General features: G+C 30.4%; 1 protein-coding gene across 4 annotated transcripts; it reads left to right on the top strand.

Annotated features, from left to right (window-relative positions):
- The first annotated feature begins 12,378 nt into the window (after window positions 1–12,378).
- LOC115697188 (tropinone reductase homolog At5g06060) lies at window positions 12,379–21,023 on the top strand. 4 transcript variants are annotated; one of them, XM_030624097.2, is made up of 5 exons: window positions 12,379–12,699; window positions 12,809–13,016; window positions 14,523–14,739; window positions 19,671–19,783; window positions 20,583–21,023. In XM_030624097.2, exons 1-5 carry the CDS (start codon window positions 12,602–12,604, stop codon window positions 20,769–20,771), a joined length of 825 nt encoding a protein of 274 aa, XP_030479957.1. In that variant the 5' UTR covers window positions 12,379–12,601; the 3' UTR covers window positions 20,772–21,023. The 4 variants fall into 4 exon arrangements, 2 of the variants coding, with proteins under 2 accessions (XP_030479957.1, XP_030479958.1); XM_030624098.2 differs by having other exon boundaries at window positions 12,381–12,699; window positions 20,587–21,023; XR_009683466.1 differs by lacking the exons at window positions 19,671–19,783; window positions 20,583–21,023 and adding an exon at window positions 15,610–16,844 and having other exon boundaries at window positions 12,381–12,699; window positions 14,523–15,516.
- Window positions 21,024–21,438: the final 415 nt, after the last annotated feature.

Here is a 21,438-nt window from a genome sequence, read left to right as displayed (position 1 = left end):
TAAATTCCTAAACATGATATAAACTAATGTTTCCCATGTACTTCCATTATATTTTTGCACATATATTACGAGAATATTATATATAAGTGTTGATGAATAATAATTAATATAAAGAGTAATATTTATCTTTGATTTTTATATAAAAAAAAAGGCCTATTTTTTAAATTTTGCCTCAGGTCTCTTCTCACCTTGAGACGGCCCTGCCGATGCCATAGGTGCCACGTGTTGAACAACGACTGCGCACCTATGGCGTCGGTTAATACCAAATAACCGACGTTAGAGGGTTAATCTAAAGCCACTTATTTTACCCCAACCGCCAACCGACGGCATAAAAAAATATAAATTTTATACCTAAGGTTTTTACCAAAAAATCGCCTCTAAATGTCAATACGGGTATTTTCACACTCTTTAACTTCCTTTTTTATAAAATGGGTTGAAAAAGGAAAACTTACAAAAATACTGGAATTTGGGTTAACTTTTATCAAAATACTGTCACACGAAAATCTTTTCAAAAATACTATGCTTTTATAAAACACCAGTAAAATACAAAGCAGAACAACTCAAAACAACAGTAGAACACCAGTGAAACTTAACACAGTATACTGCAGTATGAAACTTATAAAAAAAATACAGTAAAAAAGTAAAAAATACTGCCCGGCAATATTTTTGTAAAAATATAGCAAAACTTAGTATAACATGTAAATTTCCCTTTAAAAAAGAGAAACTAAAATCCCATATTGTAGTAGTGACTCCTTGTTATTTTTGTTACAGTGTTGTACCATACCATTCCTCCTCTATATAAAGATATAAACTAGCTATTGTATTCCATCAACACTTTTATAATAATGAAATAATCTTTTCTTTCTCTTTGTTTGTTTGTTTGTTTGTTTTTTTTTTTTTTTTTTGAGAAAAATAGCTTTATAACCTGAGAAAAGATATCTAAGACAACACAGACCCTCAGGAAAGCGAGGAAGGCAAAAAGTCATTCCAAATATACTCGCTATCTAGTTCTAAACCAGCCCTTGCACAATTGTGAGCAAGTTTGTTGAACTCTCGTGGAACAAAAGCGATTGCAAGGGCAGGACTAAACGATAACAAGTGTCTAATATGCGAGACAAGATCACTAATAACTGAATAATTACAATATGAACTGTTAACTTTATCAACCAAACTCTTACAATTAGACTCAATAACACTAACAGGAAGATTAACAGCTTTGGCCCATTCTAAAGCCAGAAGAAGAGCCTTTGCTTCTGCAATTTCAAGCGATACATTCCCAATCACCGGAGAAATAATACCAACTACCACCTGATCATGATCATTGCGAACTACCACTCCCAAAATATGTTTCTTCATCTTAGAATCAAGAGCAGCATCAATATTAATTTTGTAACTGCATGGTGCAACAGGTAAATATTGGTTGCTTATGGGTTGCTTCATTTTTCGCTTGGTATCCACTGTAAGATTTGCAAACTCAAACTCCTGCAAGTAAGTGACTGTATGATCATATATAAACATTGGAGGCAAACATTTTTTATGATAAAAATAGTTATTCCTCTGAGTCCACAACATCCAAAGGAAACATAAGAAAGTATTCAACATTTGCTTATCAAAAAGTCCAAAGGCCTTAGAAATGAAATCACTGATGTGTAGAGACCTGTTATCTTCATAAAAACTATAAAAGAAAGAATTTTTCTAGGCAGCTTTAACTCTAGAACATTCAAAAAAAGCATGTGTTACCGTTTCTGGTGCTACGTGACACAGAGGACAAAAGGGTGAGGGTATTATATGACGATGGTATAGGTTTGATGCAACAAGGATGGAGTTTAGTAGGATACGCCAAACACAATGCTTAACTTTAGAAGGGATAGATGAGGACCAGAGCTTAGACCAAAAACGTTTACTTTCCTGAAAAGAGGAGGATGTTGGGATATCTCTAGAACTAGCAGCAAGATGATAGGCAGATTTGACACTAAATATCTCTGTACTCTCTTTACCCCAAATAAGAACATCTCGGGACAGGTATTACCAGCAATGGGGACATCCAATATATTATCAACAATAAAGCTATTAAAGTAACATCTTAGCTTATCTAAATCCCAAGCACTTAAAGGAGAAACAAAAAAGGATAGTGAAGGGGAAGGGAGATTGGCTATCAAATCATTGCGTGTAAGGCCAAAATTGGGCAACCAACGGTCTTCAAGTGTAATTATATCTTGCCCATTCCCAACCTTCCAAAGAAGCTCTCTCTTAAGAAGGTCTCTACCCACATGATACTTCTCCAAGAAAAGGAAGGACTATGACCTTGAACAGCATCAAGAAAAGAAGTGTGTGGAAAATACCTAACCTTATTCTCTTTGTTTTTCCACTAATAATGAAAGCCACACATCCAAAGATTAAAAACTCAATCATATCTCAAAGGGTCCCAAAGAGTACCATTATAAAATTGTCTCAGAGCGAGTAATATATTAATTCCTTTAAAAGTTCATAGATTATTTATGTTTTGAAACCGTATCTAGTATCAGTAGTACTTTTACATTAAAAAATTCTACTGCTGACATTTATTGTCGTGTGCACACATTTTACAGTTTTGTTTCATTTGTATAACTGAGTACATATATGAATAGATCAAATAGAATAAAATAAAAATTATAAGATAATTTTATAGTACAATTCTTTTTTCTTATCTATTTTGATATTTAAGATCAAATGTTTTATGTTATACGATCTTTTTATATAGAGTTTAAATTTTACATTGATGATTGTTATTTAGGGTGGGTACAGGTGTAGTTTTTTTTTTAATTAAAAAAAAAAATTGTTTAATTTTTTAGGTTTAATTATTGGTTTAAACGTTTAAAAAAAGATTGTTTAATTTTTTTGGTTTAAAAAAAAATCGTGTAAGCCTAATCTGATATGCTAATCATGTAACAATATTAATATTTGTTAATTTTTTATTTATTTGTTAACGTTTAAGTAACAAAAAAAATATTCTTTGGGTTTAAACGTTTAAAAAAAGATTGTTTAATTTTGGGTAAATACCATTTTGGACCCTCTGTTTTACAAAAGTTACCAATTGGACCCTGTGTTTTGTTAAATGATAAAATAGACCCTGTATTTTCTAAAATAGTACAAATAAGACCCTGAATTGATTTTTTGTCAAAATAAAGTTTAATTATAATCCGATCTAAAAGTTCTATGACAAAACTGTTTACATTTTTTGTATTTGTTCGTATTAAGCATTGTCTTCAAGTTGGTTGTATTAAAAAAAAAGTTGTCAAAAATTAAGCTCAGGGTCCTATTTTTACTATTTTAGAAAATACAGGGTCCATTTTGTCATTTAACAAAACACAGGGTCCAATTTGTAACTTTTACAAAACATAGGGTCCAAAATGGTATTTATTGGTTTAAACGTTTAAAAAAAGATTGTTTAATTTTTTTGGTTTCATTATTGGATTTAATTATTTATATATTTTTGAAACTTAATGGGAGGATCACCTACTAACATCGTTAAATTTAACAGAATATTCTTTTATTTTTAAAGTATATTCTGTTAAACCAAAAAAATGTCGTTAGATAGACACTTTTAATATATAAAGATATATATATATAAAGGAGAAGTATAAGGCGGTGACGTGGCGGTCTAAAACCACTCTAAAATTATTTTTTTCTTCTCTCCTTAATTCTCTCAATTATATTAATAAAAAATATTCATATACTTATATTCTACCAAAATATAAGTTAAAAATACATTTAATTATCTATTTTTCAATAAGTTAAAAATATTTTTCTATTTATTACATTGATCTTGTAATTGCTACGGTTAGCTCTGTGAGGTATAGAATAATTCATGGTGGTCATGAGCTGGGTTCGATTGTTCCTGAGAGGGGTATTAGACAAGGTGATCCTCTATCACCTTATTTATTTCTTATTTGTGCTGAGGGCTTCTCATCTTTGATACGGAAGTTCGAGGGGGATGGTCGGCTTAAAGGGTGCAAGGTTGCTACTGGTGCCCCGGTTATATCTCATATGCTTTTTGCAGACGACAGTTATGTTTATTGTCGTGCGAATGACAGAAAGGCTTCGCATATTTTACATCTGCTTCAGCTGTTTGAGCTCGCTTCTGGACAACAAGTTAATTTCGGTAAGTCCTCTGTCTTCTTCAGTACTAATGTGCCTAATGCTACTCGAGAACGATTGTGTGGGATCCTTCGAATGAGACTTGCTGATGAACATAGTACTTATCTTGGCCTCCCTTGTGCAATGGGACGAAATAAGGATGCTATCTTGGGGTTTTTGAAAGATAAAATGCAGAAGCGCATTCAAAGCTGGGAGGGTCGTTTCTTGTCTATCGCTGGGCGTGAGGTTCTAATAAAATCTGTAGCGCAAGCTTTGCCAAGCTTTGCTATGTCTGTGTTTTTACTGCCTCTGAAAACTTGTTCACATTTGGAAAGCATTATGGCTAAGTATTGGTGGAGGTCAAGTTGTAGGAAGGATGTGAGTTGGTTTAGTTGGAGGAAACTATGCAAAGATAAGAAATTTTGTGGGATGGGTTTTCGGAGTTTGCATGAATATAATCTCTCGTTGTTGGGTAAGCAAGGGTGGCGGCTACTTCTGCACCAGGATTCTCTTGTGGGTAGGATATATAAGGCTCGATATTTTCCTAAATGCTCATTTTTGGAGGCCGAGTTAGGTGGTAATCTGAGTTTTATATGGCGCAGTGTCTTTGCGTCACAAAAGCTGCTCAGAGATGGTGCCCGTAGGAGAATAGGATCTGGTTCAGCTACTGAAGTGTTAAACACACCTTGGCTTTTGTCTGAGGCTAACCCGTATGTGATATCCAATCATCCGGCACTAGTCAATTATAAAGTGTCTCAACAAATGAAGCCAGATAGTAGATAATGGGATTTGGAGTTTATTGAGGACTTGTTTGAGTCTCGTGATGTGGAGCTCATCAAGCAGGTGCCTTTGAGTGTTAATCTTGAGAGTGATAGTTGGTTTTGGAATAAGGACCCGATTGTTTTTTTCACTGTTAAAAGCGCCTATACTCACATGCAGTCGGTCAATGGTAGTTGGAATTCATCCATGGAGGAGGATGTTTGCAAGATGCTGTGGAAGATTAAAGCCCCTCCTAAGATTTTACATTTTTTTTGGAAAGCTCTTTCGGGTTGTTTGCCTACACGTACTCAACTTCATAGTAAACATGTTCCTGTGGATTTACATTGTGTATTTTGCAATGTTACGGAAGAGTCCATTTTCCATGTTTTATTTCAATGCTCTTTTGCGCATTCTTGTTGGCTCCGATCAGCGTTAGGTGTTGGGCATTCTGTAGCTACCAATTTTTTTGACTGGTTTATGGAAGTGTTGGCAGTAGGAAATATGGGGTTGGTTGAAGAAGCCGTCATGGTTGGTTGGGAAATTTGGAAGGCTCGGAATGATATGCTTTGGAATGGTAAAAGTTGTAGTGCTGCTGATGTTGTTTGGATGGCTCGTACCACTCTTCGACAATGGACGTGTGCTCAGTCTAAGAGGCTGGATTCGATTTCCCTGGCCTCTAGTCGCACTGACACAAGAGAACACTGGTCCAAACCGGCTGCTGGTCAATTAAAAATTAATGTGGACGGGGCGGTTTTTGAAGACACACATGAGGTAGGGACTGGTTTCGTCGCACGGGGCTGTGATGGCCGAGTAATTGAGGCGTTTTCAACTATTTCTTCTGTCAGTTGCCGACCCAAAATTGCAGAGGTTCTAAGTGTCAAAGAGGCACTTAGTTGGATAAAGAGGAATAACAAGTCACATGTCATTTTAGAGACGGATTGCATTTTAGTTGTTAAAGCTATTCTTAGTTCGGTATCTATGCCTTCTATTTTTGGTTTATTTGTTCAAGATTGTCAATTTATTTTATCTTCTTTAAGTAATGTTTCTATTGGTCATGTTAACGGTCTGCTAACAAAGCCACGCACTGTATGGCACGTGGTGCTTGTTATTGGTCAGGTCGTCGTTTTACTGAGAGTGATGTTCCCCTTGCTCTTCAGTCCATTGTATTAGCGGATGCTTCTGTCTAATAAAGATTATTTTTATTCAAAAAATATATATATCTATATTTTTCTATTTTCTAATCTATATCTATAAACTACACCATTTATTTTATTAATATATAAATTTAAAAAACAAAAATATCTCAACCTAAATTTCAAACCACATAAACCTTTCATATATATATCATCACTAACCATAACTCAAATAATCATATACGAATATATATCATCCCTCTTCTCACAATGGTCATATTTATGAATCACTTAATTATGTTCTAATAACAACATACCGAATTATTTTGTATGTCATCCTCTCTTCTTGCTATCAATTTTTTTCTTTTCTTTTTTCAATTTTTGTGTATATCATTTTTTTTTTAAGTTACTTTTGTTAGTAATAATTTTGTGTTTTATTTACACATATTAATATTCACAATTGATTGTTTTTTATGCATGTTAATTTTTAAATTGATTTGTACTTTTGTAATGTGAGTATAGGGGGTTGAGGCTAACTCTCTCTTTCTATTGCTTATAATTCTTGCAGGTTTGATGGTGTATGGGGTTCAAGTAAATGGAAGAGTGAGGTCAGGACTATAAGTTGACTATAATTAATGGTCATATGGAGTCACTGAATAACTTATTGGTTATGTTCAACCATAAATGAAGGTGATATACCTATATTTGTAGGGAGCTAATACAATAAGGGCTCGTTTGGAACGCCGTATTAGGTCGTATTGTATTGTATTGTATTATATTGAATTGGATTATGTATAATATTTTTATATAATACTATGTTAAACTTTAATTTATACTAAAATATTATATATTTAGGTGTCCATAAAAGTTAATACCACATATAGTTTTACATAAAAATATTGCATAAAATACAATTCAATATAATACAATACAATACGACCTAATACGACGTTCCAAACGAACTCTAAGTATTGTAATTTTTACCTATCAATAGGGATAGCAATTTATAGCTATTGATTTAATCTAATGGCTCAAATCAACTCTTGAAAACTACACCAAAATTAATATATTTTTTTATTTATAATTAATTTTGAATATTATTAATTACTAGTTCCACTAACAAACTCCAAACCTAACTCCAAACTTATTTTTTTTTTTTTTACTTATTTATCTTATGACTAGTTATAATTTTCAATTAATTATTTTTTTAATTTGAAATTTATATTTTTATTTTCTACTTAACACAATAATTGTAGCTAGAAAAGTACAAAATATTCAAGTTATTTAATCCTACCATAATCAATACAACCAATAATATAATAATGGTGTAAGAGGTAAAATTATTGTATATCAAGTACAATGACATGAGTTCAATTCTTTCAAAAAGATAATTTTTTTTTTTTAAGATTTTAAATTAATTTAATAATTTGAATTTTTTTATTTTATTTTCTAAACAATAGTTCATTTTTTTTAATATTTACTAATATGGAACAATTCTTATACTATAAAAATTTTAAAGTTTGTAATTATTGTGGTGAAAAGTTTTAATCTTTTATTTGTTAATATATATTGATGGTTGTATTACATAAAGTATAATAGTGAACAATAAAATAACATATGCAACAATAATAATAATCAAATAAAAAGTTTGTCAAATAAAAATTGAATAATAAATTTTGTCAAATAAAAAAAATACATTATAAATAGATGAAAAATTTTGTACTAAAAAAATATCTAAACGATTTCGATTTATTGTCGATCTCATCCAAATTTTATAGTTTATGACAACTTTAATTATAAGGTGCTTCAAACGTACTATAAACGATCGAATTGCTACCTTTGTAAAGACATGATTTTTTATTATTTATTATTAATTTAACTTTTAAATTAATTTAATAATTTAAAATTTTTGTTTTAAACAATATGTATCGAATACACTATACAAATTTTAAGGTTGTAATTATAATAGTGAACAATAAAATAATACATACATTAATAAATAATATTCAAATGAAAAGTTATGGCTCTCTTTGTCAAAGCAAATTATGCATAATAAATAGATAAAAAGTTTTGCACTAAAAAAAAATCTAAATGATCTCGATTACTGTTGATCTCATTCAAATTAGATAGTATATGATAACTCTAATGACTGTTTAAGATCAATATTTTGGATTATTAAATGATTATGGTTAATTGCAATATTGAGTTATTAATTATGATTTACATGTTTGTGGAGATTTATTTAAATTCAAAATGTATTATATTATGCTATATGTGTGAATTTTGCGTTTTTTGTGCTTGTGTTCGGTAACGGTGGAAAGCGACGTGGGCTATTAGAGAGTCACGTTTGGTATGATTTAGAATGTCAATAGCGGGGTACTATTGTTAGGCATTGGAGATATCGGGGATTTGTCGGGAGTGGTAAATGAATAAACTACCCTTGCTACAATTAAAGAGTTTTCAATCAGAAATAGGAGGTCTAATTCAAGGTATAATGCTTAGCCTTCTTCTTTATGGTTTTCTTTAGCTCAAGATAGGTTAATTGCATGATTTTAGTGATTTGAGGTTCTGTAGTGTGCAGCTAGTTTGGGTTTGAATTCTGGGGTTAACATAAGTTTGTTTTAGTTGATTTTGTGCTGAGATAGCTAGTTGTGCTACGGATTACTCAAACTTGAAGTTAGAGAGCCTAAGTTGGCTCTCTAAGGTGTTTTTAATTTCTGAGCTATTTGATGTGTTCTGTTACTTGAAATGGATTTAGTATAGTATATGCAAGTGTTTTAGAGAGTATGGTAGAGTTTGGGCTCGAATTGAGTTGTGGAGGACATTTTTGGGGTTCCCTGTACTGAATCGGTCGACCAGTTCAGGGGAGCCTGTAACAACCGGTCGACCGGTTGATCCCCAGGAACCGGTCTTCCAGTTGGGAACCAGTCTGTTGGTTGGGCTCTTTTCAGAACCCTACCTTAAACTAAGTTTAAGAATAACCATACTATGAATGTATATTATTTACTAGTTCATGCATGATTTTATAGATGATGTGATTGATGTAAGAAATTAATTTTATGTCTAAAATTTTTAAATACATTGAACATTATAATCTTGAAAAATAAAATTAATTAATATAATATGATAGAATTTTCAAACAATTAAATTAATTGAAATCTTAAATTAAATATTACTTCTAAAGTATTAAACTCGTGATATTTTAATTATTTTAAGAGTGATTATTATAAAATTATTATAAGTTGAATATGTTATAGGTTTTTATAAGTATAATTATTGTTTTAAAAATAAATTTAATTAAAATATTTTTTTATGTAAATTTGAAATAAAAAAAATATAATTAAAACTAAATTTTAAATAGAAATAAAATAGAAAGATAAAAATATTAGGTTTGGAGTTTGTTAGTTGAACCTACAATTAATAATATTAAAGATTAATTATAAATAAAAAAATATATTAATTTTGGTGTAGTTTTCAAGAGTTGATTTGAGCCCTTGGATTAAATCAAGGGCTATAAATCATTATCCCTATTAATAGGTAAAATACCCAATTCCTACCATAATAGCCCCATATTTATAATATTAAACATTAGGTGGCGTTTGGTTGGAGGTAATGAAATGGAATGGAATGGAAAGGAAAAAAATTTTATTCCATTCCTTTGTTTGGTTGCATTTTCAAGTATTGGAATAGCATTCCAATGGAATGCTCTTTCCACCATTTTGGTGGAATGACTATTTCATTTTAAAAACAAAGGAATGACCATTCCAATGTAACAAGAAAAAAAATTTAATGATTTTTTTATCAATTTTTTTTATGCATTTTAAATTTTATTCCATTCCATTCCTATTCTTATTCCCATTTCCATTCCCGTTACTATATTTTCATTCCTCCCAACCAAACGCCTCAATATACGTTCTTTGATTTTATAATGTGTTTTAATTTGTTTTCTATACGTTGATAAAATATTTTTTTATTTTCTAATTTTTAATAATATTTTATAGACGTTACAATTATTATTATAAAAAAAAATCCTAACTACTAAATCTACCCACCCTTATATATAGATTTAACAATTCAAATTTCATTAATTAATTAATTAATTGTTATTATTTCTATATTTTATTATATAAATGAGATTTAAATAGTATTACAGTAACTTCTCATTCTTATTCTTCTCTATTTCTTCTATAAGGTGTCAATTTTTGTTATATATATATTTATATTATATACATTATATATATAAGGTGTCAATTTTAAAACATATACAACCTCAACCCTTATGTTTTTATCTCTCATGCTCTTTCCATTTTTTTTTTCTTTTTAATTTTTTCTTTTGGTTTGTAGTGCACATTGTCCATATTTCTCTAATCCTATATATATTAATATTTTTTTGTTTGTTTGTTTAGACTACCTCAACAGAGCATTAACAATAACATTAATGAACAATATTAAAAATCTCGATTTTTAATTGGTATTTTTTTTTATATTTTATAATATATTTTTTGATGCACACAACTACACTCGCTAACTTTAAATTATTCATTATTTATTCATTAGCCTCGATTTTTTATTTATATTTTTTAGTTGATCAATAAAGTGCTACATATAAATATAGTATTGGTCAAACTAATAATTCTTTTAGAAAAAATAGTTTTAAAAAATAAACATTAGTTAAAATAAATTTATATTATTCAAAAAAGAAAAAATATTATATACATATTAAATGAAAATAAAAATCAATTTTTCCATTTTCTTCCAGCTATATTATCTTTACAGATTAACAATAAACTTTTTTTTTTTGTAAGGAGATTAACAATAAACTTTGATTCTCGATTCAAATGCTATTTTTTAATTCTATTTTCATATAGTCAAAATTCACATTCCATAAACTTTCTACTAATATTTTTCAATCAATAAAACGAAAAAGGAAAACTTTAATTCCCGTATGAAAAATCAAACTCTCAATTTCAATAATCAATAGAAAGAACATCAAATTTCAAGTTCTCAAAATCTATAAAAAAAATAAATAAATTAAAAAACAGATCTCATAAACACAAACTCAAACATTAGAACCACAGTAAAACACTAAAACTCAAACATTAAAAAAAACACGCAATAAAATTCGAACCCAGAACTTAACACATCAGAATAAAAATTAAACCATGAATGATGATTTATGCTACTATTTTTCGAATTTCGATATTTATTAGCAACAAATTTAATATTTTAACTATTTATGTTACAAATTTTTTAATAGTAAAATTAAAATTGTAATATAATTTTATTAAGTATTTTTTATTAATTAAATACACAATTTATTTTTTATATATAATTTAAAATATTTTATATATGCACCGCGAAGCGCGGGATGTTTACTAGTTTTGTTATAAGCTTTTTCTTATATGTGTTGTGTTTAAACTTTACTTTTAATGCTGTATTCTTAATTTTATGAAAACTCACAATAAATACTCTTAAATAAATACAACACACATAAAAGTACAAATATTGAACGAAGGACAACTTAGAGCAACTAAATGAAACCACTAAAACAACATTATTGCTGTAATTAATACTATAAGGAAAGACTAATTAGGGCACTACTTTAAAGTTTTTTCTACACTCCACGACATATATACCATGTATTATAGTTACAGTATTTTATATATATTTAATTAATATTTATATTATTGTATTTATAGAATTAAAAGCTTATTTTTGAGAAAGTTTATTATGCACTTTTTTAAAAGTGATATACAAATATATTCTTATTTGTTTGAGTATCTAATAGGCTTTTTTTAGTTTATTTTTTTATAGTTATGTATATTATAGTTATTTAATCGATTTAGTAAAATTTTGAGAAATTCAAAAAAATTTAACACGTTGAAATAATACACTTTTTTAAAAGTGGTAATTAATATGATATTAACTTTTATTTTATTTTATTTTATTTTAGTGTTGTAGCTAGAGTGAAAATACTTTTTTAATACTAAATTTAGTGATAACGTAATTTAAGGGAAATTTACAAAAATACTGGAATTTGAGTTAACTTTTACAAAAATACTGTCACACGGAAATCTTTTCAAAAATACTGTGTTTTTGTAAAACACCAGTAAAACACAAAGCAGAACAACTCAAAACAACAGTAGAACACTAGTAAAACACTAGTAGAACACCAGTGAAAACTTAATACAGTATACTGCAGTATGAAACTTTTGAAAAAATACAGTAAAAAAGTTAAAAATTCCGCCTGGCAGTATTTTTATAAAAAAATAACTAAAGTTAGTATACCATGTAAATTTCTCGTAATTTAATGTATTCCTAGAGATACTCCTATTAATAGTGTAATGTAGATTTTTCAAAAGATTACATGGACCAGCCAGAATTTGAGTGGATTTCCTAATATTTCATTATTATTATTATTATTGGCGTGACTTTCTATGTGTCTGATTTTAGCGAGTGATTCTAGTTAAACCTCCGCTCAGCTATTTTGTGGTTGTTATTTACCAAGTAGTGTGCTGTGAGTATGTGACAAAAAATACACAAACTGAGAAAACGAGAAAAGGCATAGTTGAAAAAGATAACAAAATCAACAGATGGACATGGCTGCAACGAAGAACACGAACTGTACGGACGAGAGATGGAGTCTTGAGGGGAAAACAGCTCTTGTGACTGGTGGATCTCGTGGCATAGGGTATGCATATGTGTTATATAAAAATATTTATATATGATATGGTTAACTTATAATTAATTGGTTGTAGTAGTTATGTAAGTCTAAATTAATACAAAATTTAATCTTTTAGGCATGCCATAGTGGAAGAACTAGCAAAATTTGGAGCCATAGTTCACACGTGTTGTCGTAAAGAAAATGAGTTAGATAAGTGTTTGGAAGAATGGAAAAAGAAGGGTTTCAAAATAAGTGGTTCAGTTTGTGATGTTTCACAAAGAGACCAAAGGGAAAAACTTATAGAAACTGTTTCTTCAATTTTTCAAGGAAAGCTCGACATTCTTGTAAGTTTATTTTATCTCTCTAGTTAACCTCTTTTTTTCCTTTATTTATTCTTTTTCTAAGCATATATAGTTATACATACACCATGTAATGATCTTTAGTACTTTGATGAACAATTAGTGCCAAATCTTAATTTTTATAAGAGGACCACCTGTATACTTAGATGGAAAAATAATCACAAATATGCTAGTAAAAAATTATGTTATTAAATTAAATAAAATAATACATGGGTGACTATTTAATGGTTATATTTTTATTGTAACTATTATGGTTACATTTTTCTTTTACCTATAATAGCAGTTAACAATAGATAAAATAACATCCTTTTCTAGAATAAATTAATTATAACTAATTATTTTCTTAAAATAATTAATTGAATATTTAACAAGACCTTTTTAGCAATTAATAACTATAAATATTTTTTTTTTATATAAATTCCTACTAAAATTATTTTAACAGTTAAGCCATTTAATTATAATATTTACAATAAAATTTATTTTTTTTTACAAAAATTAGACTTTTTTTTACACAAATTAGAATTCTCTTCTTGTGTAATAAATTTTTAAATAATATTAAATTATTTTTTTTATAACTAGAAGAACTAAGTATGAGTTTTTCTATTCGAGTTTGAGGTTGCTTCGTTTTTTGGGCAGCTTGACTTTGTTTTTTGAGCAGATGACTTCTTATCAAAAAAAAAAAAAAAAGATAGAGGAGTTTAGCCATTTTTTTTTTGAAAAATACATTCAACTTATTTCACTTTTTACTTTTTAAATATTTAAATAAAAAACTAAATAATTAAGTGTAATAATTTTAAAATAAAGTTATAAGTTTAATAAAATTTTAATTATGAAATTATATGTGTATAATTTTAAATTATGAAGAGTTGCTATAAAAATTTTAATAATCTAAGGACAAAAGAAAATTGCTGAAAGATCCTTATTTAATAATAAATTAAGAAAAATTAATTAATAATTATAATTAATTTAATTTTAAAATATAATTAATCTTCATTAAAGTTTTATGAGGAAATAAATTATTAGGTGACTATAAGCTTATAAGTTAATTTTTATTTATTTTTTAAATTAGTCATAACTATTCAATAATAATCTAATGGACACAAAAAATGTAACCATGATGGTTATATATTTAATGTAACTATTAGAACCTCCTCCAATAATACATATTCTAAAATTACTAACCATCACGAGAACTTTTTTTACATATATATAATTTGTTAACAATATTAGAACCCTACAATTAATATAGCCCGTTAGAGCACCTCTACGGGTTAAAATATTAGGATTTTTACAAAAGAAATACTGAATTTTGAACAAAAATTTACAATTTTACTACCACATAAAATTTCATATTTTACAATCTTCATTAATTAATCTCGCAGTTAATTTTAATTTTTTTAATCTTCATTTGAGGATCGTTATAATTATGCAAATAAAAACTTTGATAATAATCCTCAGAACTAACTAGTACTATATAATGATGAGCTTCAGGTAAATAATGCTGGGGTAGCAATAGTGAGGGCTCCTACAGAATACTCTGCTGAAGACTATGAGATTCAAATGAGAACCAATTTCGAGTCTGCGTTCCATTTCTCACAACTAAGTTATCCTCTCTTAAAAGCCTCTGGAAACGGAAGCATTGTCTTCATTTCATCTATTGGGGCAACAGTGGCTTTTCCAGCTGGTACTCTCTATGCCGCAACAAAAGGTATGAATATATATATATAGACAATAATAAAATAATTACTAGCTTAATTATCTATAAAAACATTACAACAATGGTCTGTTGTCCTAAATAATCCTTATTATTAGCTGTGATTGTTGACTAGTCTATATAAGCTAGGACACGTTGATTCTAAGTGTATCAAGATTCTATTAAGGTGTAGTGTATTGAATTAGTTAGGAAGTTAGAGTTTGTTAGTTCTGTTATTTTCTACTGTTGTATTCTTGCTTCTGGTGTGTTCTATATAAAGACACACTTATTGTACTGAACCCCTTTGATGAATGAAGATTCATTCCTTTTACTACTCCATTTTTCCTCTGTTTTACAACTAAAATGGTATCAGAGCCAACAATTAGCTGAGCTCCTTTTGCTTCCGCTTGTACCTGTTCTTCTTCTCCTTCGTTTTTCTTTCTTGTTCTTCTTTGGATCTCTCTAGTTTTCATGGCGCGAGGAGGAAGAACGTAGACTCGAACCAGGAACAATGAAACTGCTGAAGAATCGAATCAATTTGCAGTCCTTGAAGAAAACAATAAATATCCAGCTAATGATCCTCGGAGCGCTTATTTTCTCTCCAGCGTTGACAGTGCATCTTCATCCTTGGTACCAAAGATTCTTACTGGTGCACACAACTTTAGCTCATGGCGAAGATCGATGATGGTTGCATTATCAGGAAGAAACAAGATAAAGTTCGTTGATGGTAGACTCCCAGCTCCTGAGGAAGACGATAAGAACTACGATTCCTGGATTGGGTGTAATTGTCTGGTAATATCGTGGATCTTGAACTCTGTTTCTCCTAGTATTGCAGATAGTATAATGTATATGGAAGATGCCTCTTGTATATGGTCTGAATTGCAGGAAATGTTTCATCGGAAAAATGCCCCTAGAATTTTCCAAGTAAAAAGGTCTATGCAGACATTAACCCATGGTTCTAGTGATGTTACTTCATATTACACTAAACTCAAACGGCTACGGGATCTGCTACAATAATACAGACAACAACCAGTGTGCACTTGTGGAGCCTTGAAGATTATTCAAGAATATGAAGAAGAGGATAAGGTGCTTGAGTTTCTCATTGGTCTGAATGGGTCTTACCTAACTGCTAGATCTCAAATTCTGCTTCAAGATCCACTTCCTAATGTGAATAAAGCCTATGCTAGCATATTTCAGGAGGAGAAACAGAGAAGCATTATTATACCTCAATCTGAGAATAACCAGCAAGTCAGTGATAACACAGGTCAATTTGCTGGGAATACCCAAGCTAATCGTGGAAATAATCGACCTGATAACAAAGGTGACAATCGTCCCATTTGCTACCATTGTGGTGTTCCTGGACACACCATCGCTAAGTGCTATAGAATTCACGGGTATCCTCTTGGACACAAGTTATATGGCGATTTCCACGTGAGACACCTGGAAAACCAGGAAATCAGCAAGCTAGATCTTCAGGTAATTGTACTAAAGGGCATGACAGTAATGAGCAATCATCAAGATTTGGCTGCTAAATGTCAGAAATTAATGGCTATGTTAGCACAGAATCTGGAAGAAAACCAGGTGCAACCTCAACAACCAGAACAACCCATTGTATCCAATATTTCTGGTATGACCTCCTTTGTCCCTAAATCTAAATGGATACTTAATACTGGAGCTACACACCATGTGTGCTCCGATTCATCTTTGTTTGTTTCTGTCCAGGAAAATAGCAAAATAAAATTTGTTGGTTTGCCTAATGGTGTTAGCACTAGAGTTTCTTTTGTTGGAACTATTAAAGTGTCTAATATCATTCTTGAAAATGTCCTTTGTGTTCCTGATTTTCAACACAATTTAATATCGGTTTGTGCTTTATCCAATTCAACAAATTACTCATTTTTGTTTCTTCCTAACAAATGTTTGATCCAGGATTTTACCAAGAATCAAGTGATTGGGATTGGTGAAAGAATTGGGAATCTTTACTATCTTTCTGAACCTAAACTTCCTATTGTTTGTTCCATTTCAAATTCCAAAATAAGTGATGAAAATTTATGGCATTATGGACTTGGCCATGCTTCATGTGTAATGAATCATTCATTGAATAAAGCTTTACAATTTCAATATTCTTCTTGCCCTAATTTTCATTGCTCTATTTGTCATTTTGCCAAACAAAGGAAGTTACCTTTTGTTAGCAATCGCAACATTTCTCAGCATTGTTTTGAATTATTTCATATTGATATTTGGGGGCCATATAACACTCAAACTGTTGAGCGTTTTAGGTATTTCATTACTATTGTTGATGATTGCTCTAGGTACACATGGATTCATCTTATAAAGAATAAATTTGATGCCCAAACAGCCATCCCATCTTTCCTTCAACTTGTTAAAACTTAATATAATGCTCAAGTAAAGGGCATTAGGTCTGACAATGCCAAAGAACTTCAATTATCTGCCTTATTTTCATCATTAGGCATTATGCATTATCACTCTTGTGTGCAAAGACCACAACGAAATTCAATTGTGGAAAGAAAACACCAACATTTATTAAATGTTGTTAGAGCCTTGTTGTTTCAATCCTATATTCCCCTTCCATTACTCCTATGCCTACTGATGCTATTGAGTCACCATCTGCATCCTTTTCTCCGTCAATTGAACCTGATATTGTCCCCATACATGAACCTATCATCACTACTCGGTCCACTGGACAGATCCATAAACCTTCCTATCTTCAAGGTTACCATTGTTTTCTTTCTACTAATAGTGTGCAATCTCATGTATCCAAGTCTTTCACATCTCATCCTCTTTCCAATATCGTTGATTACAGCAGGTTGTCACCTTGGTTTTGTGCTACTGTGCTTGCTATTTCAAGTCATTTTGAGCTAGAATTTTTTGATCAAGCACGAGGCATTCCGGTTTGGGATAATGCTATGGATACTGAAATTGCTGCCCTTGAAGACAATGCGACTTGGATTGTGGTTAGTTTACCTGCTGCTCAACATGCTATAGGTTGCAAGTGGGTATACAAGATTAAGTACAATGCTGATGGATCCATTGAAAGATTCAAGGCAAGACTTGTTGCCAAGGGCTATAGTCAACAAGAAGGGATTGACTACAATGAAACCTTTGCCCCTGTTACTAAGCTTGTCTTTGTCAAGCTAATTTTTGCCCTTGCTGCTATTTAAGGTTGGTATTTACATCAACTTAATGTCAACAATGCCTTCCTCTATGGAGATTTACATGAAGAAGTTTTTATGACTTTACCTCCAGGGTATAGTCCTAAGGGGGAGTTGCCACCTAAAGCTGTTTGCAAGTTAAAGAAATATATCTATGGGTTAAAACAAGCTTCTAGACAATGGTTTTAGAAGTTTTCTACAGCTTTAGTGGAAGAAGGCTCCAAACATTCAGCATTCGATCATTCCTTGTTCATTCAAAGGAAAGACTCCACCATCATCATACTTCTTGTTTATGTTGATGATGTCATTTTGGCTAGCAATGACATTTCAACAGTAACAAGATTAAAGGAAAGCCTAAATAAGAGATTTGAGTTGAAGGATCTTGGTGAATTGAGATATTTCCTTGGCATTGAGATTGCTAGAACTAATCAAGGAATATTTCTATCTCAAAGGCACTATGCTCTTCAACTTCTTAAAGACTTAGGGCAATTAGGATGCAAAGTTGCTAATACTCTCATGGAAGTTAACTTGAAATAAAGCCAAGATGGAGAGGAAAAGCTTGCTGATCCAAAACTATATAGGAGAATTATTGGAAAACTCCAATACCTCACTATAACTAGGCCCGATCTTGCATACATAGTCAACAAGTTAAGTCAGTTTTTGGTCAGCCCTAGATCTAATCATATGGATGCAGCTTTAAGAGCTCTTCAATACATTAAAGGGACACCTGGACAAGGGCTTTTCTATCCAACAACTCAAAAATTCAGCTTGTGGCATACACCGATGCTGATTGGACAGCATGTGTTGACATGAGGAGATCCACAACTGGGTTTTGCGTGTTCCTTGAGAGTTCTTTAGTGTCATGGAAAAGTAAAAAGCAACACACTATATCAAGGTCCTCAACTGATCAAACCGAATATAGAGCAGTGTCTAATACTACTTGTGAGCTTATATGGTTAACATCTTTGCTGAAGGAATTAGACATTGATCATATTGGACCTGCGTTGTTACATTGTGACAACAAAGCAGCCCAACAAATTGCTGCTAATTCGGTCTTTTACGAGAGAACTAAACACATTGAGATCGATTGTTATCTCGTGAGGGAAAAGGTCCAAGAGGGGTTTGTGAAAACTTTTCACACCAGCAGTAAAGAACAAATAGCTGACATTTGTACTAAGGCTCTTCTTCCTAATCAATTCGAAATCCTCAAAGAGAAGATGGGAATTTGCAATATATACACTCCACCTTAAGGGGGAGTATCAAGATTCTGTTAAGGTGTAGTGTATTGAATTAGTTAGGAAGTTAGAGTTTGTTAGTTCTGTTATTTTTTACTGTTGTATTCTTGCTTCTGGTGTGTTCTATATAAAGACACACTTATTATACTAAACCCCTTTGATGAATGAAGATTCATTCCTTTTACTCCTCCATTTTCCTCTGTTTTTGCAACTAAAAAAGTGTGTTAGATATATAGAAAAGTAATGATATGAACAGAGAACTTATATGCACCAAAATACACATATTCACATGAATATTCACTTATCCATGCATATTTTGGTTAATTAACATAGGAAATATCACATTTTAAATAATTACTCTTACATATTGAGGGTAATTATTTTAGTATATATTTTGTATGTATGCACATATTATATTACTCTATAAATATAAAGTAATGTATACTCGTCTAACTAGTAGCATTAATAAAAATTTGTATATTAAAATAAGTTATGTTGTTTTTGTATTACTTTCAAGTAATAGTTTTAATAACATGGACAGGAGCAATTAATCAAATGACAAAGAATTTGGCATGTGAATGGGCGAAGGACAACATTCGTGCAAACACAGTTGCTCCAGGGCTTACCAAAACCTCAATGTTGGAGAATTATTCGGTAGGGATTTACTGTCTTCCTTTTCTTACAAAATTTTGAATAATTTGTGGCATAAATATTTAAGTTTAATTCTCTGTTACAAATAAATACCTAAGTTTAATTTTTTATGGTAATAATACATAAGTTATAATTTTAAAATTTTTGTAAGTACCTAATTGTTAACTGGTAAATAAATTGCCACGTGGCAATTCCTGATTGTTCCAAGTTAATAAATTTTTATTTTTTAAAAAGGTTATTTAAAATACACTAATAAGAAAATGATACGTACATAATGACTTAGCATTTAATGATAAGGTACCTACAGAGTTCTAAAAATATAACTTAAGTATTATTCTCGCGAAAAATTAATCTCATTGTGATATTTGTTGTAATTTGGTGCAGATAATTTACTTCTTTTAAAATCGTAAATATGAGCTAATTAAATATTCAATTTGGTAATGAAAATTATTGTTAAGAAATGTGACAATTAATTTGTAATTTAAAGTTTTTAAAAGTTTGATTTGTGATTGGATAGTAATAGGGTTTTTAATAAAAAGAATGATTTTGAATACTTAAAACCATATCAAGTTTGCCTTCATTTTCTTGTTTAAAATACAATTTTAGTGGATTCATATAATGTATATAATTTTATAAATATGTGTTGTCAACTAGTTAGGGGTAAAACTTTTCATGCTCACACAAAAGAGTGACATAAAGAAAAAGTGTAAGTATAAATCTACTTACTCTTTAAAGAAATTGCACTACCATGTTATTATTTTTTACTTATTTTAGAATTCATATTTTGTTATCATTAATGCAGGAAGATGGTAATTTAGAAGGAGCACTCGGCGAATTTATTGATCGAACTCCAATTAGACGACTTGCGGAGCCTAATGAGATTTCATCTATGGTGGTTTTTCTTTGTCTGCCTGCTGCTTCATTTGTCACAGGTCAAGTAATAAGTATTGATGGTGGATTTACTGTGAATGCCTTCCCAAGCCCAACTTAGTTAAACACTACAAGCAAATTTAACATATACATTACTATTGGAGATGTTTTATTTCCAAACATGTCAGTTTGTTAGTGATAGGTGATTAAGTTGTGTGCCACTTGGCACCTTTTTTGCATTGATCTTGTATGTTAAGGATGAGCGTCTACGCCCACTTTATCTCTGGACTCTCTCTTTGACTTTTTCTCAATTTAAAATGTTCACTCTCTATATTCTACCTTGGTAATAAAATGTTCAGGACTACTGCGAAAATAAGCTTTACTGACCTCATAACTAGAGATTTTTAGGGACCGTTCAGTGTGAATTATTATCGTGGGTGATTGTAAAGGTAATATTTAGTGATTGCTGGGTAGGGTCACTAAAAACTTTCAAATTCTTTATTATGTGTCACTATAGATTTTTAAAGTCTTAAATTGTCAAACAATATATTATATAGTACTCTTGAGTAGGTTTTTTTTTTTTTTTTTTTTTTTTTTTTATATATATTTCATCTGCAAAAAGCTTACAACACTGTTGAGTGTGATTTCATTGAAGAGGTTCTAATGGGCTTGCTTTTTCCAGATAAGTTCATTACTCTTGTAATGAACTGTGTACGTACTCCGAAATTCTCTCTATTTTTCAACGGGACTCTTCATGGGTTCTTTGAATCGAAGAGAGGATTACGACA

The sequence above is a fragment of the Cannabis sativa genome, chromosome 7 (genome assembly GCF_029168945.1).
Source record: "Cannabis sativa cultivar Pink pepper isolate KNU-18-1 chromosome 7, ASM2916894v1, whole genome shotgun sequence".
In the NCBI taxonomy this organism is placed as follows: Eukaryota; Viridiplantae; Streptophyta; class Magnoliopsida; order Rosales; family Cannabaceae; genus Cannabis; species Cannabis sativa.
Note: the sequence above shows the minus strand (reverse complement) of the source record. Positions and strands in the feature narration are given on the sequence as shown.